The sequence below is a fragment of the Microtus pennsylvanicus genome, chromosome X (genome assembly GCF_037038515.1).
Source record: "Microtus pennsylvanicus isolate mMicPen1 chromosome X, mMicPen1.hap1, whole genome shotgun sequence".
Taxonomy (NCBI): Eukaryota; Metazoa; Chordata; class Mammalia; order Rodentia; family Cricetidae; genus Microtus; species Microtus pennsylvanicus.
Genome location: NC_134601.1, coordinates 33777842 through 33798656, shown reverse-complemented (window position 1 = coordinate 33798656; position 20815 = coordinate 33777842). Strand labels below are relative to the sequence as shown.

The window sequence follows — 20815 nt, the reverse complement described above, 5'->3', positions numbered from 1 at the left end:
GGATTTTTTTAAAAAAATTCCCAAGAATCAATAATTGCTCAGTCTTTCACGATCAACATATTCTAAGTTCCCAGACACCCTAAAAGGCGTCCTGCTTGATCAGCTCGCGCGTCCCTGAAGCTCCCGTCGACAGCAGGGGCTTGAACTCAGGGCACCAGAGTGACCCCTATATGTGCCCTCTTGCTATACCTCCGCTCGAGGTTTATTCTCCCAGATCCCTCCGCCGCCATTACGGGACGCATCACTCCTCTCTGACTGTGCGTGCGGGCGGCAGTGCTGAAGTCTCTGCAAGAGCAAAGGCGACAGATCACCTGAAGCAGCAGGTAGGGGGGCTCGGAAAAGCGGGAGAACAAGTTTGGGGGGTAAAAAAAAACCAGGAAAGATGAGTGAGGAGAAAGAGGGAGTGCTGACATGGGGGGCGAAGAGGGGGGAGACGGGGAAATAAAATGAAGGAAATAAGAGGGGAGGGGGTCGAAGCAGGATCAGAGAAAAAGAGAGGGGCAGCCAGAAATAAGAGGGGCGAAAAGAAATACGAGAAAGGGGAAGGGGAAACGGGGAGAGAAATGGAAGAAACGGGTAAAGAAACTTGGGGAGACGTTAAATGACAGACATAGCGGAAAGAGCGGGAGAAGAAACGGGCGAGTTGAGCGGCGGCGGCGGCGGCGGCGGCGGTGAGGGAGCAGGGGAGGCCCCGGGGAAGCCCGCGGCCGCCGCGACAGCGGGACCTAGGGGAGGTGGCGTCGAGTGGGGCGCGGGCGGCGGGACGGAGCACCGGAGGGGGTGCCGAGTGAGGTGAGACGGGCACCGAGAGCCCGGGCGTGTTTTTAACGAGTTTGGAGTCGGGGCATTTGCTTAGGTACTCGTGCTGTTTTTCTGGAACTTTCCGGAGTCGCTCGCCGAGGAGGCCGGGGCTCTTAGCTCTCCCTCAGCACTTCTCCTCAGCCGAGAGGCGCGGCGCGGCGCGGCGGCGGCCGTTTAAAGGCCGTGTCACCTCAGGCCTTGAGCGCCTGGCCGTCCTGTCGGGGGAGCCCCGGGCAGCGGCGGGACGGGCACCATTGGCCCTCCCGGCGAGCGGGAGACCTGTGCGGCCGGGGCGGCTTGCTCCCCCCACCCCCCTTCTCTCCCTCTCTCGCGGGGGAGAGCGGCGCGCGCGCGCTCCTGGAGGTCTGGACGTTTAAGGCGCTGAGCTCCGAACCACCCAGCGCCAAGCGGCTGAGGCAACGTTGAAGCGGGCTCCTCCACAGGAGCGCGGGCGGGCGACGGTGCGAGCGACCGCGTGGGCGTTAAGGGGACGGGTGGGGGGGCGACTCAGCGCGTCGTGGGGGAGGGGGTCGGCCCCCTCAGGCGACAGCGGCGGCCGACCGTTCTCCGCTTGCCCCTCGGGGCTCATTTACGTGCTGTCACGGCCCGGTGCGGACGCCCAGGCTCTGGCGTCTCGCTCGCCCACTCGCTCTGGGCTCCTGCCGCCGCCGCCGCTCGGGCAGCGAAGCCCGCGAGCCTGAGGCCGAAGGCTGGGAGGGCGCGCCACGGCTCACCCGTTCTGCCCGCCCTTCCTGCCCGCGGCAGGTCCGCCTGGAGCCATGCTCGCACTTGGGAAACTTAGGACTGCGCCGGGGGGCCCGCCTGTGGCACCTCCGGGGCAGGAGGGTAGAGGTGGCGGGGGGGGGGGGCGGGGTAGGGGGGTAAGAGAGGGGGGAGCGGCCCTGGCTTCCAGACCAAGGGGAGGAGGAGGAGGAGGAAGTGAGCCCAAGGGATCCGCTGAGGAGCTGTTTGTCCAGCTGTTTCTCTTCGCACCCTGAGCGCTCCAGCCAGAAGGGGGCCCGCGCTGAAGGTGGCCCGGCTTTTTTTAGGCGCTAATTTCCAACTCTCCTCGCAGCTTGTCATTCCCAGGCACCCTGGAGTCCGAAAAGGCCAGCTCGGCGGGCGCGCACCTGCCAGCCGCCCCTGACCTCGCCACCGCTGAGCAGGCAACCCCCAAGCCTGAGAAGAAGATGGCCCAGTCCAAGCTCGACTGCCGCTCACCTGTCGGTCTCGACTGCTGCAACTGCTGCCTGGACCTGGCCAACCGGAGCGATGCCCAGAGCGGCAGCCCTGGGGACAAGAACCCGGGCAGCCCCACCGTGAGCAACTTTCGGCAGCTGCAGGAGAAGCTGATCTTCGAGAACCTCAACGCCGACAAGCTCGACAGCATAATGCGGCAGGATTCCCTGGAGCCGGTGCTGCGGGATCCCTGCTACCTGATCAACGAGGGCATCTGCAACCGCAACATCGACCAGACCATGCTCTCCATTCTGCTCTTCTTCCACAGGTGGGTAGCCGGCCCGAACGCCTGGGAACACGATCCTGCTGACACCGGCCTCTGCTGGATCTTGGCCTCTGACCAGGGGGCCAACCAGGAAGTTCCCGAGGGGCACTGGGTGGGTTGGGGGGGCGGCAGACTCGTAGATGACCATATAGCTGACCGTTTTGGCTAGCTTAGAGCCCCGCGGAGCTCAGGGAATTTTAGCAGGCGCAAGTGCATTTTGAACGGTGCCTGGAAAGGCTCGCAGATTCTAGGGCCCGGAAGATGGGGTGACACCATATGGGTTGGAAGTAGTTGTAGATGCCCCCTCTTGGAATTTCTGTAATCCTTCAGACAATTCTGCCTTGAGGTTCTCTTGGAATTTGAGTTCCACCCTACTCAATGGAACTGAAACTGGGCGGCATTGACAGTGACGACAAGCGGAACATCATGAACAAATTAGGCTTCTGATGGGGGAAGACCAGGATGAGGGATGGGAAAAATAGAAACCCGTGAGAACTTTTGAGATTCGGGATGGGGAGTACTGGCCCACTCCGTAGGCTATAGCCTTCCATTTTGAATGCAAGTGAAAAGCAATCCCAGAAAAAGTGGTTTAGGATTATTACTTTAAGAACTTCAAGACACCTGTATAGCAGGAGGATGGATGAATCCACATCCATGTAGACGTGTTGTCTGAGTGTGTATCAGATTTTCTAGAAAGCCTGAAGGAAAGAATGGGAGAAGGGAAGAGATAAACACAATGGGAATGCCCAGGGCATCTGCTATCCCCAACAACGAGATACTTTGATATTAATAACTTAAGATTCAGATAATTTAGAGGTGGGAACTTCAGGAAACCCTTCTATAGGTGTAGTGTTCTTAGAGATATTGTGTGTTTATGTGTGCATGTGTGTCTGTGCACACTGGGGTGGATTTTATTGTTGCTCAATGACACAGGTTATGTAAGTGACATTCCCTGCTGGGGGAGACCTAGGTGGTAGTACAAGTTATGCTTCTATCTTTTTGTGTGACCCTGAGCAAGTTTTCTTACCTTCCTGCCCTCTGTATGGCACTTTCTATCTTTGGGCAAATGGTGTGCCCAAAGTGATGAAATGCCCAAAGAAATGCTGAATACTCATGCATTACTTGCATGGCAGTAAAACTCAAATGCTACCAACTTAAAAGCTACCAAGAAATGCAGGAGGCACTCCTGTCGACTGCTAAGAATGTGTTTACCTCCTTTGTCCCAATACACATCCACTCTAGCCATAGTGGTTCCTGGTGGGGATAAGCAAGGCTGCTTGTCTTAATGTTGTTGTTATATCGAGTTGTTTCTCTGAGGCATTTTCAGTAATTTTCTTACTTATTTCACATTAAGCATCACATTCTTTCATGGTCTAAAATAAAGCCAAGCTATAGACAGAATAGATTTCAGGAGAATCTTCATTTCTCATGAAATACTACTACAAGTGTATTTAGCCCACAGACACTGAAATCCTGTAGAGCACAATGCTTAACTGGCTCGTCATGGTGGTAATGATCTGCTTGCTGGTATAGCTCAGTTAGAGAGTTGGGGAGAAACCTGGAGACAGCACTTGCATTTGCTTTGACTGGCAAAGCAAGGGCTCTTCTAGGTCTTTGGTGAAGTGAGAGGGTGATTTCTGTTTAGAAAAAAAAAGAGGCCTTAGGAGGGTCTGACCTGGGTGAGTGAAGTGTGAGGCTGACATTTGCAGAGATTTGCTGAGATTTGCAGAGTTTTTGTGTCACACCTCTGTAGTGTCCCTATTCCCTGGGTTTCTTGAAAGACCTCCTTTGTCACCCACTAACAACAGTTTTTGGTACTTAGTTTTTGGCAAAACCTGAAAATGCTACTGAAGAGGAATATTAAAGGCACTGTATAAGAGAAAAGAACAAAGTAGGGGGATATGCACCTGACCACAATGCCTTCGGGCACCAGAGCAACTCAGTCAGTGTTCTATGCTGCTATCTCAGAAAAAGCCAGAAGGCTACCAGGCTTTTTTGAAGCTCAGTAGTGAGTGACAGAATCCTTTGGTAAGAACCTAATAATTATGACAGGATAAATCACTCTCTTTCCTTAATGACTGGTATTGGAGATCCAGATCCTAGATTCAGTCGAGGCTTTGCACAGAATGGCATGTTCTTTGCAAACTAGAAGAACATTGTTGCTGGTTATGGGTCTTCTCCAATGTCTAGGCTGAACAGTCTTCTATATGAATATTTCCTTTCTTGATTTATTTGATTCCCTGGGTTTCTACCTGTATAATCCAGCCACAATTTTTACTCCTGTTCCAGTTCACAATAAGACATTTCAGATCTCTGTTTGAATGTGTTTTCTACTATCATTTTTCAAGGCAACAACTCCTACCACAGATTCTGCCTCTTACCTTGTAGCCTATTCTGCTATTTCAAGGCCTCCAACATTCTTCGGCAGAAGACTTGGCACATTCTTGATTTATATCTGGTTCATTGGTATTGGTCTGTCCTAGTTCCCAGTTTAGGACTGGATTTTCTTGGAACAAAGAGTGTAAGCAATTTGAGGGTAGGGCTGTGTTTTACTTGCTTGGTTTCTCCTTGGTTTCTCCTTATGCAGCCAGTATTCATTAAAGGTGTTTTTGTTTTGTTCTGTTCTGGTGATTATGAATAACTACTTAATTGTTGGTGTACTCTGAGGTAAAGATTTCACAACTTTAACCTTTTTAAAAGAAGGTTTTTAAAATTTTTATTGATGATGTGTTTGTGTGTGTGTGTGCAGGTACCCATGGAAGCCAAAAGAGAGTATCAGAACCCCTGAAGCTGGAGTTACAGGTGGTTGTGAACTATCTGATGTGTGTGTTAGGAACCAAACTCATTTCCTCTGCAAGAGCACCAAGCACTCTGAACCATCTCTCCAGCCCCAAAACTAATCTTGTGCTAGAAAATCCTTATTAGTGTTTAAATGTGGATTTTTCTTTTTCAGTTTTAATCACATGTGGTAGCTAATAGTTTGGTAGAAGTTCTGATGGAGTATTTGTACTTACAGAAATCAGTTAGGATGTGTATGCAGCCTTTTAGTATATAAATGGTACCTCTAGACTATTAGGGAAAAGAAATGTATTTTAAACACCACCCCTTAAATATTTTGTAATATAATTAATAACTAGAAAGGATTAATAGCTAACAATTATTGTTCATTTATAATACATACCAAGAATAGCATCTGCATAATCTCATTTAGTATTTATACCAACCTAACAAAACTGATATTATTAGCACCGATTTTCACTTTTATAAGAAGGAAACTGATGCTTGGAAATTTTAAGTTGCCCTGTCTCACAGTGAAGAGCAATACCAAAACTCCAACTGATATCATGGATTCTGGAGTCTACTGAATGTCTAAAAAACCTAACTAACTAGCTAACTAACACTGAAGAGGTGCTTACAACACTTAAATTGTTTCTATGAAGCAAAGAAAAAATGTTATTCCAGAAATTTTCTAAGTGATCAAAATGTCCAACTATTCTACTCCTACATGGGACACAGGACTCTGATGACCAAGCTTGGACAGCCTCAGGGAAAGTGTGATGGTTGGTCACTATTATTAGACCTCTTTTTATCGTTTGTCTATGCTTCTGAATACTAGAAAGTTTAGGAGAAAAACAGTGTACACTGGACAACTAGCTGAATTTTTCAGTTTATATGCAGTATTTAAAACAGACAGACAGACATAAACCTTCTTAAATGAAAATTTTGAATGAATTTAATTACCAAGCTTGCAAGGTGTAGCTAATCACATGGTAACTGGGAATATTCTGCTCTATGGTTGCTGTTTTTATAACCACAGATTTATTTCTAAATTTTTTTTTTTGGTTTTTTGAGACAGGGTTTCTCTGTAGCTTTGGTGCCTGTCCCGGAACTAGCTCTTATAGACCAGGCTGGCCTCGAACTCCCAGAGATCCGCCTGCCTCTGCCTCCAGAGTGCTGGGATTAAAGGCGTGTGCCACTACCGCCCGGCTAAGATTTTTTTTTTTGACATAGAGTCTCACACTACAGCCCAAGATGGCTTGGAACTCATAATGATCTTGGCTGTCCTGGAACTCAGCATAGCCCAGGTTTGTCTTAAACTCAATACAATCCTTCTGACTCTGCCTCTCAAGTGCTGGGATTATAGGTATGAGCCACCACACCCGTCCAAAATCAACCATATATTGCCCTTGGTCCCAGAGCATACCTGCTCAGTGTCATCCCAAATACTAAATCTTAATTCCCTTCAGCTCCAAAATTTTTAGGATTCTATCTAAATAATATATATTATATAGAATATCTTATATTCTATAAGCTGACCTGCTACCAACGGGTTCTAATACACAAATCTCAGGAAATAATATTAAATATTTCTGATTGCTTGATGTATGCTAATTCATTTAATATTCTTTGTTGAGCTGTTTGTTAGGTACTAGCATGGAGGAAGAGTTAGATATAGACATCAGTTTTTTTTTTCAAGAAATATTTCATACTATTTAAGATTCAAGTCTGTCTTTGAATCTGAACCATCTGTAACTCCTCTCCTATAGCATCAGTGGTATTTAGACCACACCGTGAGAAACCCTGAACTAGAGATTGCAACCCTTTGTCAATTAATTTACCATTTGATTTCAAGGACGGGATTCTTTGTCACAGAGAGGTTTTGAGTTTCTATGTGGTTAAGCCTGTCATTCTTTTCTTTTGTGATTTTTGCTTTTGGTATCAGGCTTCAAAAGTCCTTCCTTGGCCTAAAGTAATTTAACATAACTATTTCCCAAGTGTCTAGTAGTCTGACACAAAATAGGCACTCTAGGATTAAGGGACATCCTCCATTAAAAACACAAATGCATTTGCAAACTTAACATTAAGGGTTTGGATACCTTATGAGAACCCTACCATATAAGAAATTGTCATTTTGCCAAGGCACAGATGTGAATTGCATGTACTGGCAGGCTGGTACATGGAAGCCAGTCCATATGCTAATGAGAAAACTCAGTGCCCTACTACCACCATTACATGAGTATCTCTGTGCCATATATATTGTGTGCATACACATATATTTTATGTGTTTAGTGCTCCAATATTTGCAATGTAAATTTTGCCATTTTCACCACTTTACTCACTAAGTAGTAACATACTCAGTCTCTCCTCTCCCCCATCCCCAATAACCTGGCACTTTCTGTTTCTATAGATTTGCTTGTTTTTGTTATTCCATATAAGTGGAAGTGTGCAGTTTATGATCCTTTGTGTATGGCTTCTTTCACTCATGATGTTTTCAAGATTTATCCACGTTGTAACATGTAACAGTACTTCACTTCTTTTCATGACTGAATAATATTCCATTTTATTGCTATAACACATTTTGTTTATGCATTCATCTGTCAACAGACATGGATTTTTTCTACTTTGTGTGACCATTATGAGGAATTCTGCTATTAATACTATACAAGTACACGCTACAGTAGCTGGTATTTGGGGTATTTGCAGTTGTTTGGGATATATACCTGAGAATGTCATTGTTCACTGATTTTTATCAAAAATTTTGACCATGTATTCATAGTCATTACCTGTCATTTACTTCTTTGCATCATCTCTGAGAAAAGGGTGACAGCTTTAAAAGTAGATTTTAATGTGAATGAGATATAGAAAAGTCAAGTTTAGAAAATAGAAGTGGATAGGGGGTACAGGATTCATGGAAGGCCAGGCTGGGTGGGCTGTTAGTGTGGGGCACTGAGAAACAAGAGAGCACAAGAAGTCTGCCTACAAGGTTCAGCTCTTAAAGAGGGTCAGAATGAGGCATTAATTTTATCTTCTTGTCAGTTTAGCCCAGAGAGCACCTATGTGAGTCCATACCTTAGGAAATAACTCTTTCCAGGGTGACCTTATTTTCCCTCTCTAAGTGATGTTAACACCCTTGCTTATATTTGTACTTCCAGATAAACTGACAGGCTCTCAATTCCAGGTAGTGTTGGATTCTTTCCAGACTCACTCCTGAAGGCCAAGACATCTAGATAAATGGAGAGAGATTTGTCTGGCCAAGGTTTCCGGGGTCTCTGGGCCCCCTTAATGACGAAGCACCACAGAATACTAGCCCCCAACCATTTCTTGAGAGGAATGATGTTGGCTGTGTCTGTACATGATGGTAGCCACTGCACTGTGTTTGCTCATCATTAGCCTGCTCTTACCTGAACTTTCTCCTCTTATGTAAGGCATCCCTCAAGATAACTGCAAAGCTGTAATCTGCCATGGCTGACTGAGTTTACATAACAAATTGGTTGGTGTCATGCAATAGTCTTTTGAGCCCTTGAGAAACCAGTGTGCTGAAAGAGGCCAAAGCTTGGGCTCATTTGTAGGGGTACTTTGTGTGCTCAGTGTACTCAAGGGAGAGCATTCCATGACCACAAGGGTCAGAAAGATGAAATTTCCTTTTCAGATGAAGAGAGTAATGATGACTCAGGACATACTGTGCTGTCCCAATGCCTGCAATAATGGGGCAAGGGTAAGGGATTCATTTTATGCCAGAACTTTGGCAGACAAGGCCATCCATGGAATTGCCTAGGTTAGTGGGGGCCCTCTGTAGGACTAAAGGAGAAACCCCACCTTTAACAAACTTCACCCAATGAGGGGTCAGCCAGGGAAAAAATGGCTTCTGGAAGTTACTGTCTTCCATGCTGAAATCCAGCTTAATTGATGAGTTGGGATAGAGATAAACTAGGAGCAGAAAGCAAGCTTTTTCAAATGCTGTGCTAGGAAGAAGATGATTTTATCAGCAAGCAAGGTAAGTTTATTTGTACCTTCTGGCTAGGAATCTTCCCCAAAGTAGCTACTGAACTTTTAAAAACATTGTAAGAGGTGTAAGGTCCCAACCAACGCAAGAGACGGAATGAGAAGGTTCCCAATGTGCAGACACTAGTCCAAGAGAAAACAAAGACTGCAGGCTGGTTCAGTCAGTGATGACCAAAGCATGTTATTGCCTTCCTTTCTTGAGAGTAACTTTTCTTAGATAGACCAAGCCTGAAATCAGTCCCCTGCCTATGGACGTATCACAGTGACCTTCTCAAAGGAAGAATTTACTCACAAAATAGCCTTGAGTATTCAACCTACTTTCTTGTAAGCAGCTGCTTACAATGCAGGGGTCTGATAAGGATTCCTACTTCTCTGAGCTGTGTACTTCTCTGAGTTGTGTCCACCAAAAATTGGCTCCAACTATCCCCAAGGAAAACAGTGAGAAGTGAGAGGAGAGAAGTGGATCCAGTGGCTGCATTCTAGCTTAGCCCCTTTACACCTCTCCTACACTCCTGTTTAGCCTCACTTTCCAAACTAGGCTGGGCCTGTGCCAGCCTCAGGGCCCTGACTCATATCTCATGCAGTGCCTTATGTAATAGTGCCAGGTTACCGAGCCATCAAGCTTCTGCTTGCTCAGTGGTGGTCTTCCCTCAAGGCCAGGCACTCAGAAGCCTGCTTCAGGTTTAAATGAAGCTCATACTTTCCAAGGAAAAGCTTGCTATTCCCTATGTGAGGCAAACAGTTGTCTCAGAAGTAAATGCCAGACTTCAAGGTGTGAGTCGCTTTAGTCCTACACTTAGAAGTAGATGTAAGCAGACAGGCAAGCTGGAAGGATTTAGAGTGACTGAAGTCATTTGCAGGGGTACTGCTACTTTTTCCCAATAGTGTACTACTAAAGGAATGATGTGTGAAGGGGCTTCAGAACAGGTCTCAGAAATTCCCTTTCCTTTTTATCTGATTATCAGGTCAGGAACGTTTCTGGATCCCTAATTTGATAGACATTTGGCAGAAATGTGTACCTGAAGCTAGAAGAACCATGTAAAGAAATGCACTTCACATGCCAATTCCCAGTCCATTTCCCATGAAGTCTCATAGTTCTCGGGTCTCCCTAAATTCACCATGATTTTTAACTTGGTTCATCTTGTTTTGTTTGGGGGGTTTTCTTTTTGCCTATTTAGAAAATTACATTACCAGCTTAGTACAACTGAGCCCTAGTAAAATTAGGGTTGCTAGATTCTGACATTCTTCTCTAATAAACAACTCAATATACAATACACATATCCCTATCAATCTAATATTCTGTTGACTCCAAGTTTGTGACTAAGTCAGTAGCTCTTCTCCTCCCTTGTGTTTGCCCCAGCCTGTTCCACTATGTTGCCACCAGGTAAGTGGCTTGCAGGCTGAGGTTAACTGAGGAGACTGACTGCTCTCTAGTCCAAGAAAAAGAGAGAAAAGCAGGGAAACAAGTTTTTTTAAAGTGACTTGAAAATTACTAACAGGCATAATCTGCATCCAGAGATCGTACTCATGAGTTCTTGAACAAGCCCATGGCCATTATCTCAGGACTCAAGAGATCTGGGCATTCCAAGTTATGAAGACACATTACAGCCAGAATCAAGGAAAACTGTAAACCCTTACCACGATATTTGCACTTGTCACTCCTCCCTCTCCCCTGCTTCGTAGTAGTAGAGGAAAAAGGAAAGGGATGAAAAAGAAAAAGGGAAGCATAAGAACAACTCAGTTTTAAGAGTACTTAATCTGCACCAGTACTCTGGTGCACAGAGAAATGAATAATGGCAGCATCTCATTCGACCTTATAGTGAGCCACCAAACACTTCAATTAATCAATCCATCATTTATTGACCAAAGGTCTGATACTTATTGAGCTCTGACTGTGGATTTATTGAATGCCTACCTTTCCTGCAAGGCCCTGTAAAGGACATAGGGCTATCAGACACCAAGGTCAGTGTCTGAAAAGTTGAAGGTGTGGCCCTGGGGAGTAGAGCAGTTGCCACCAAGGACTGGGGACAAAGAAGTGTTGCAGGCTGCGAGCTTTTTAAAAACTGAGTTGAGGTTATGCTCCTTGAGAGAAAGGTCTTACGCTTAGTGGAGCTTGGCTTGTGCCAAAGCAAACTAGGAAGGGAGAGTCTCTTTATGGCGGCAGCTTCCAGCAGAGCCTTAACGAATGGGTTGGCTTTGGCAGGTGTTTAGTAGCTGGCTGGCTGACTGGCTGCAGACTTTCTGGTTGGGAGAGGAGAGGAGAAGCTTGCCAGCCCCACAGGGATCCTGGTAGGAAGGGGCTGGCCTGGAGTGAGAACACTTTTTATTCTTCCTGGGCTGGAACCCAGAGTTACCAAGCTTTAGGAGCAGGAGAGAAAGGCTTACTTTAGCACTGTCCCTCACTGTTCCTTTTTGACTCAGAACAAGCTGGACTCTGATATCCTTTACTCGGGACTTTGGACTATCCCTCCATAGAGGGAGGCATGTAGAGAATGGGAGCAGGAAGATAGCTTTGTCTTATGACTGACTACTGGAACCAAGAAGGTTGAACGTAGGTATACAGTACAGGGTAAGCCCCTAAAGAACCTGAGGTGTAGCTTCATATCTAGATCTTAGCTTCTATCTCTACAAGGACCCTTTAGAAGAAATAAAAGCAGAAGCAGAGTAGTATCAGGGTGCTACAGTGTGTGTGTGTGTGTGTGTGTGTGTGTGTGTGTGTGTGTGTGTGTAAAATTTGCTCATGTCTTTTTTGGAAATGGCACCCTCTAGGGTGTCATTTTAGGCTTGTTTACACCACAGAAAACTCTTTCTTAGCCAGGTGGTGGCGCACGCCTTTAATACCAGTACTCAGGAGGCAGAGGCAGGTGAATCTCTGTGAGTTCGAGGCCAGCCTGGTCTACAAGAGCTAGTTCCAGGACAGGCTCCAAAGCTACAGAGAAACCCTGTCTCAAAAAAACAAAAGAAAAAAAAACAAAACCTCTTTCTTAGATGCTCTCTAAATGAAGGCCTTTAGGTAGGATTGAGAAAGGTGGGAAGCCTCAAGTTGGCAGGAAGGGAAAGAAAGCTAGAGTAGCAAAAGAACCAGCCTCAGGTCAACTGATCAAGGAAGGTATTGCTCAAGGTCAGTATTCCATCTTTATTTTCTAGTGCTCTCTACCCCAGTCAATGTCCCGGACACCTGTGCCCACCATCCTTTCTTACAAGTGGTCTGAAGAATTCACACTTAAGTTCATGAACTGATTCACTCAACAAGAAGTGTTCCGTACACATTTTTCATATTCTAGGTTCAATGTCACTGAGGGTACAATGAGAAATGCATGAAAGGCATGCATAATCTTAGCTCAGAGAGTCAGGCAGAAACCAGATGGTGATAGTAATGAAATATGAATTCTGAACTACCAAGAGAGAAGAATATAGCAAAGAGACTTCCTAAGGAATGGCAAGTGTGCTAAAGAAATGGATATTCAGTATTGAAATTCTAATTATCAGCTGGGCGGTGGTGAGACACACCTTTAATCCCAACAGTCCGGAGGCAGAGGCAGGCAGATCTCTGTGAGTTCAAGGCCAGCCTGGTCTACAGAGCAAGTTCCCAGGACAGGCTTCAAAACTACACAGAGAAACCCTGTCTCAAAAAAGAAAAAAAAAACAAAAAACAAAAAAAAATTCTAATTATCAGACACAGGTCAAAGGAAGACATGTCCAGAAAAAAAAAGGATTTCTTGGAACCCTTCAAGTAATACCATGAAGATAGTTTTCACACCCCTAGACATATGTCTAGGCCATGAGTAGACAGCAGGTCCAAAGCAGAAGCAGAAGGAATAACAACATTCTGACAAGTGGAAGAGATAAGTTTGAAGCCTGTGAGGCAACTAGCATTTAATGTCATCCTTTGCTAAAAATAGTCCCTATTTCTAATGGAAATGTGTAAAGGCTAGTCCTGGGGACCATGATAAAGTGGGTATAGCCTGTTGGGAGGAAAATTTGGTTTTGTAAATTATTTACTGAACAGCAGCAACAGAAACAAACAAAAAAAAGACAAAAACACAATTGAGGGGATGCTTTTTGTTTTTCTCCTTTGAGATCCTTCTTCTGAACTATGTATGAATGATTCTTATTTTAAGACACAACTGGGCACAGCACTGCAGGTCTAAACTCCTTTCTAGGGCCCATGGTAATGTCAGATATTTGTCTAGGCTGAAAAAGATAACCTGGATATAGAAGAGAAGAGTACTACACCACTGAGGTGGGCACAGAAATTGGTCAAAGGTCCCCACGTAGCTTTCCTTTGAGAGACATGACTTCATCACAAAGAAAAAGCAGGTGACAGTTGAAAGCTAAATGGGATCAAAGTAAATTGAATTGTGAAGGGTCAGGATTGGGATATAAGACTTTCAGAGCCAACAAGAGGTAAACCTAGGACTGGAGGTACCTGATTATCAAAACTAAGGAACTAAGATCGCTGGTTTAAAGAGGAGTTTAAGTGTGAGAAAGTGGTAATCAAGAGACAGAAGGTTTTCAAATAAAAGAAAATTGACAGCTTAGCTATATTGACTAGCTGTTTTCCAACCACATTAGGGACAAAATAAGAGAAAACATGCCTATACTATAGCATGAATAACTGAGATTAGATAGCAAAGATAACTTCCTGACTATAGGCATCCAAAGAAGCTAGACAGAATTACCAAAAAATATTATTTATAACTTTAAGGTATGGGACAGGTGTAATACTATCAATAGCTGGATAAAAGAGCGAGAATGTTGATTTAATAAAGGCCATGGCAGAAGGGGATAGACAGTTGGGGAAAGCAAATAGGTAAGGAACAAGAACATATTAAAAAATGAAAGCACGTGATGTAAGATAAAAATGTGTGACAATTTTATAATAAGAATGCTATTGTGGGGCTGGAGTGATGGTTTGGCCATTAAACACTTGTACTACTGCCTGGGGTGGTGCCGCACTCACTCAGGAGGCAGAGGCAGGTGATCTCAGTGAGTTCGAGGCCAGCCTGGTCTACAAGAGCTAGTTCCAGGACAGGCTCCAAAGCTACAGAGAAACTCTGTCTCAAAACAACAACAACAAAACGTTTGTCCTGCTTTTGTTCTCACTCAATTCAGTTCCCAGAACCATGTCCCATGTTGGACAGCTTACAATGTCCTGCATCTCCAGTTTCAGGGGGATATGACACCTCAGCACTCACACACATAATTAAAAGTAGTAAAAATAAATCTTTGAAAGAGTATCAATTAAATTTCCATTAGAGGCGAATCATTACAGCTAGCATATGTTCTTGTATGACAGAGTGGTGTGTGGAAATGAACTGTATGAGGAACTGTTAAGACTCCTTCCAGAATCCTCCAACTTTCTTGTCTCTTAGCTAAATTAGTATCAATGGGGTGCTCTCATCCCTTACACTTAACGGTTTGGGAGTTCACTCTATTCTGGAGACAGTGGAATAAGATTGCCTATCCCAGGTGCTTATGGAAAGAACGACTTTGTCCTCGTGCACATGACAAAGATTAGATGCAGAAGACAGAGCAAACCATGACAGATTTCCTGCCCCAGGAAGCTTAAAATTTAGTAGTATTGACAGATATGAAATAATAATTACACAAATGAAAATATTGATTCATTTATCACAGAAAAGGACCAGGAAAGCTGGTGAGCATAGCATAAAGGGGCTTCACTTGGGACTAGAGAGTCTGCAAAAGAAAATCCCTTCTTAAGACCTTAGGAATTGCCAGTGACCCACAGTGAATATATCTTGCCCACAATCAGTACCAAGAAAATTTAAAAAATGAACCTAATCACCATTAATGTCTTCAAAAGTGGATGTTGAATCTCCTGCAACTCACTGAAGTCTTGTCAAACAAAAGCAAACCACCCCAAGTAAATTTTCTCACTCCCGAGATCACATTGCCTTGATTAAGAGAGAGTGATTCTCTATGTGTCAAAGTGGCCTATCAATTAAAAAAATCTGTGTCTTGAAGAATTTGAAGAGTTCATTACCTGCTAGATGAACAGGATGGAGGTCAATGAAGTGAATAAAGGACTAATATGAGAAAGTTTTACCAAAGAGCTGCTCATGGTGGCACATGCCTATAATCCCAACACTTGGGAGGTGGAGACCTGAAGATCAGGAGTTCAAGGTCATGCTCCTCTACCTGTGTAGCAAATTCAAGGCCTGCTTGGATTATGTGAGACCCTGTCTCAAAAAAAAAATGGAAAGGAAATTTATTTGAAACTACCCTCCAGTACACACACTAGAAATAGTCACATCTCCAAAAATGCCCTCATTTTACTATTTAAATGTGAAGTTTTGCTAAGATTACCTTGTTTGGGCTACAGGTTAGGTTCAGTGCTGAAGAACAAGTAGCTTGGTTCTGGGAATCTAAGGTTACAGAGAGATAGTACCCCATTTCACTGTTCCTTTATCTCCTTTCTCGGGAAACTGATTGGTTCTGGCCCTTCTGAGAAATTGGTAGACTACTCAACCTTCAAAAGTGGACTACCAAGTGGCTCAGAGGTCATCAGGCGTTGTGTATTCATGAGACAGGGGCTTCCCATTCGATTGACAATCATCTAACATACTGTGAGTTTGTCGGTTTTTCCAGCAAACCTTGGTGTCATCATTTAGATTAGTGACAATACGATTAGAAAAATTGAGAGGGCACTCCTAGAAGGCATCTGTATTCCAGTATTCTTTATTAGTATTAAAGACATTTTATGTGGTACAAAAACAAAACATCTGTCTATCCTTGCCTCCTGTTCTCCCTAAACCCCTCTCTTCCCCGAATCCTCCCCATCTGCTGTCAGTCACAAACCTTCTCCTGCCCAAAACCACAACTGAAATCCAATCCAGTAAGCTTTCCCTGTAACAAGGCTAGCTCTCTCTGCCTTCATTCACCTTTAGGTATAAAGAACTAAGAATACTTCTGGTTTCCCTCCTGCTGGTGGTAGTGTGGGGTTGGGGGTGGGTGAGCCATGGCTTTGACATTTAAAGCAGAAATTTAAACATACATAAGCACAGGGCTGCCTTCCTACCGTTACTTAGCCAATTCATCAAGTTCAGAGCACTGTGGGGCTTGGGATGGCATCTTTGAGACCCATATTTCCTTCCCAAGATTGACTATTATCTGCTGTACCTTGAACAGAACATAGAGGCTTAGAATTGTAAATACTTTCTCAATAATCTGGTCTGAACCCTCCCAACACCAAGGAGAAAACTGAGGCCCCAAGTGGGGTGGGGTGGGTACCCGGTGGGTACCCACCCCAAACTGAACAGCCAATTAGTGAACAGCTGGATAAAGAAATCATGTCTCCTGATTCTCTGATCCAATGATCTTCCAACTTTTCATCTCTAGATGGCTGTACACATACCATCCCAGTAGGTACACAACATCTCCATGCCAGGAGACCAGCTTTAGGACCACCAAATGCCAAAAACGTGTTTTTAAAATTTGATTTTATTTAATGGAATTGACCAGTGGTTTGGGTGTTAGGGAGCCCCAGCCCTAGAATCCTACTTCTCTTCAGACTGGGGCTGCATGCCACAGCCACAGTCATGCAAAGGAGACAGAAAAGCTTGCTGTTCGGGTTGGAAAAGAAATCAGTTGCTGAAACATTGGTCTTTTTGAAAGTTCCAACCACAGGGGCTGGCTGGCAGAGCCTCTGTCTGGGTTTCCCGGGAGGATCCGGCCCTCCCCTTTAGTCTGGGAGTTAGTTTAGGAAGCTGGCCCGTCCTCCGCAGAAGATCCTGAGGGCAGCACTTGCCTCAGGAGCTCCAATCTTCCCTCAGAGCCCAAGAGCCCCCAGAGGCATTCAGGACTCAGGGCAGGGAGCATCTTTCGGCTGGCCTCCGTCGCAGAGCCAGCCTAGGCTGGCCCTGAGGCTCCTTGGGCACTTTTACTTTGGAGTCTGTGAAAGAGTTTCCGATTGCTCCCGCCCTAGCCAGGAAACTACAGGGAAAGAGAGAGGAGAAAGAACAAGAGGAGACACAGAGAAAAAACAACTCTAACCAGGCAACCAAAGTTTCCCTGTGCAACTGGGAAATGAAGGTGGAAAGGCTGGAGGAACCCCAGCTCATGGAGGAGCCCCAGCTCGGGGAGGACCCAGAGCCTGGGGAGGAGGCACAGTTCCTGGATGAATTACAGCTCGATGTGGTAGAGAGTGGGTCAGATTTGGATCCAGAAGATCTGGGTTCGAGTCCAGACTTTGCCACCAATCTGATGCTTGAGCTTGAGTAAGTAACTCCCTGCCCTTCTATGGGCTGCTTTCCCTCATTATACAATAGGGGAGGGAGAGATAAGATGGTCTCTAGGGTCTCTTCCAGTTCAGATATTTGGGAAGAATATGTCTGTAAATTTGTCTATGTGTAGGTTGGATTGCAAAAAAAAGTTGAATCAGTTGTTGCATACCTTAATGTCAAAATGATGTTTAAGGGGCACAAGAGATTCACATGAGTAAGATGAATAAAAAAGGTGGTGAATGAGGGAGTTATGACCCCCAAAATAAGGCTTACCATAATGTCAGCTTTGATTTTAAAAAAAACAACAATAAAGAGATTAGGCTTGGAGCAAGCGTATAAGTAATGGGAAAAAGGGCATTTGGGGTCTTGTTGATGTATAGTTGCTAATACATCCCTCAACCAAATGTCTCCCCATGGCATCATCCATCCTATAATGCAGATATTGAACCCAAATTGTGTTTATTATGTTTTTCATATGTAGCTTTGGAGAAATTCTCAATTGAACAGAAGGGAGGTAACATCAGTTATCTGTTCACATCCAGAATTCCTAGCAAACCATAACTCCCACTAGACTTACTGCTGCATGACTTAAAGCAGACCCTTTAGCAAATCTGAAGATATAGATAGATAGATAGATAGATAGATAGATAGATAGATAATTCCCCCATTCATAATATGTAGATGAGCTGCCAAACCCTTATCTACTTTATGTGTGCTAGTGTTTGGGACATGGTACTATGTTCAGATTCATTCAATACTGACCATCCTTTCATGGGTTATATGGTAAGTGTCTACAGACCATAGGAGGAGACATTTATCTAGCAACCAAAGAGCTCCTCATCATGACAGGCATGATACCTTGAAGTTTCTCATGTGGCAAATTATTTACATTGTCATCTGCTGTCCTATGCCTATCACCATCTGTACTGCCGGGGAAACTGCAGTGGAGACAATGAGTAGAAAGGGAGCCTCCCTCAACTTGCACAGATACTTGCCCACATCCCTAGAACCATTAATCACGCATTCTTTGCCCTCACCCTCACCTTTACACTTGCCCATAATTCTGTCTGTCTCAACTGAATTCATTTCTTCAATTATTTCTTGGCTGATTTCTGGCAACTTGGATTAATCTTAATAGATTTCTAAGATTGAAAAGATCTTATTTTCACAGAACAAAGTTTTTTTAAAAAAAATAATTGAAAAATGTAAAATCCTTTCTGACAACTTAGGGACTGTAAGAAGGAGTGGAAAAGAAAGGGAAGATATTTTTTTGTTTGTTTGTTTGTTTTTTGTTTTTCAAGACACGGTTTCTCTGTGGCTTTGGAGCCTGTCCTGGAACTAGCTCTGTAGACCAGGCTGGTCTCGAACTCACAGAGATCCGCCTGCCTCTGCCTCCCGAGTGCTGGGATTAAAGGCGTGCGCCACCATCGCCCGGCCAAGGGAAGAGATTTTACTGAGGAGAGGAGAAATGACTGTAAGGGAGAGAAAGTGGGTACAGAAATTGGAACCAAATAGAGGAGGTAAATTATATTATCACTTTCCCTAAGGAAAGATTATACTTATAAAGTCACAAATAAGAATCTACATGTGTCTTTAATGCTTGTAGGACTTTGGTCGTCAATTTGACTGTTTTTCTTTGCCAAAAGAATTTCACACTCCTTCCATGGTTGGAGAAACCACAAGGGTGGTACATTTAGGCAGCTCTGGGAGGTAGGGAACCAGGTGGCCAGAGCTCCCAGCCTCCCATGGAGCAGCTCTTCTTCTCTAAGGACCTTGCATCTAGAGACCTTGAAAGATTTTTGCTTAGAGTAGGGAGTAGGCAAGGGATGGAGGGTGATTATTGTTTAGCAACCACAAAGAGGTTTGTAAACCACTGAAGGACCTTAACTCTGCAACCAAACAAGAATTTCTTACAAATAAATTATCCATAAGAGGTGGAGACACTGCCTGGACTTAGGCAACTAGCACAAGCACAAGCCATTTCTCTTGTTGATCAAACCTGCTTGTTAGACTGCCTATCTGTTTAATACAAATCAAATCAGCAGAAACAGAACAGTTTGACCTTCCAGTAGCAATCCTGCTGCGGGCCTCCTTTGTTTCTTTACCACCCGGGTAGCAGGCTAGTGGCCAGAGGTGTTTTTGGCTGCAGTGTTCAACTAGGGGCATCTTGTGCTTCATGGGACCTCTATAAGCACAAGATATGGCTCATGGGTGGGCAAGCTGGCCACTGATGTGGGCTTGAGGCGCTCCAGCCCACACAGCCCCTGGGGCCAAGGTGGAGGAAGTCCACTCCACAGAGTGTACTGGTTTAGTTAAGTGAAGTCTAGTGTGGCATTCTGTGCAGGGGAAATAGCTCGAGGGAAGGAACACTTGACCAGGAATAAGGGCCCTGTGTTCTGTAGCAAACTCCAGCTTTGGCCGAGGCTGTCACCTGAAAGGAGAAAAATAATAACTGGCTCTGAGAGGAAGGAGGGAGGGAGCCAGGCTCAGGATGGTATCCTGGCCATTTGGGGCAGTCGAAAGCCCCACCAGCTTTACATTTGGAGAAAGAAATAAAGCAGTGCTTGTTGGCTATGGGAACCATCTGTGAGCATGATACAGAAAGCACTGTTTCTCCAAGTGTGGCAAACATACACTGGTGGTGTGCAAGATGATTTTAGGTGGTATAAGGACTAACTTTGTTTTTTTATATTTTTATAGCTATTTATTGATTTAACATGTATTAGGGGTAAATCGGCTAGCACATACACTCTGATTTCAGAACTATTTCTAAGGGTGAGACATTTTTAAAAGGCTAATCTGCTTAAAGTTAATTTTGAGAAAATTTCTTGACAGTAGACAATTAAGTCAAGGACATGGAACTACCACACTATGTCTTTAACATGGCAAGAAAATCCAAGGGAAAACAGGATTCATACAGTAAGGCCTGAGGTTTTCTTTTTCATGTGAACCTGGCTGGAAATCATCCTCTGAAAACCTTATTCCAAACACAAGATCAACCTGCTATTTTTATATCTTTGGTGTCCTTCTCTGCCCCATGACACTCAGCACTCCTGATTAGCAGTAGGTCTTTCACTCCTAGTGAGCACGGTCTTGACCACACTTTGGTAAACATCGACTAATAAGTGTTAGAGAACTTGTGGGGCTGTCCCCATCTGCCTCCACTGGTTTCCTCTCAGCACTGTCCATTGCTTCATTGCTTCATTCAAATCTAAGGTAGGTATCTCCCAGGAAACAAGGCGAAAGATTAGTCTTTCTTTGAATGTTCAAAACGAGAGGAGGACAGGAACTGTCACTGAGATAATTTTGCATGGATTTGTACTGATCTTTAGACAGATTAGAAAAAGATTTTGTGAGAAATGTGTATAAAATCAAACTGAACAAGAGACTTCTCACTTCTGCTGGGATGCTATAATGGACTGTGTACATACGTTTAGTTCTCTTCCTCCTTCCATTAACCTGAGACAGATAGCATGATGCT

The 20815-nt window shown here is 44.5% G+C and overlaps 1 protein-coding gene across 4 annotated transcripts in view; it reads left to right on the top strand.

Moving 5' to 3' along the window:
* The first annotated feature begins 221 nt into the window (after positions 1 to 221).
* Tsc22d3 (TSC22 domain family member 3) overlaps positions 222 to 20815 on the top strand; it is a 66372-nt gene continuing 45778 nt past the window's right edge. Inside the window, exons 1-2 of one of the 4 annotated variants that reach the window (XM_075957348.1) lie at positions 222 to 323; positions 1877 to 2308. In XM_075957348.1, the coding sequence (XP_075813463.1) occupies positions 1992 to 2308 (317 nt within the window). In that variant the 5' untranslated portion in view covers positions 222 to 323; positions 1877 to 1991. Of the gene's footprint in view, positions 324 to 675; positions 793 to 989; positions 1263 to 1429; positions 1567 to 1876; positions 2309 to 20815 lie in introns of those variants that run through there. The other 3 variants (XM_075957346.1, XM_075957347.1, XM_075957351.1) reach the window with 3 other exon arrangements.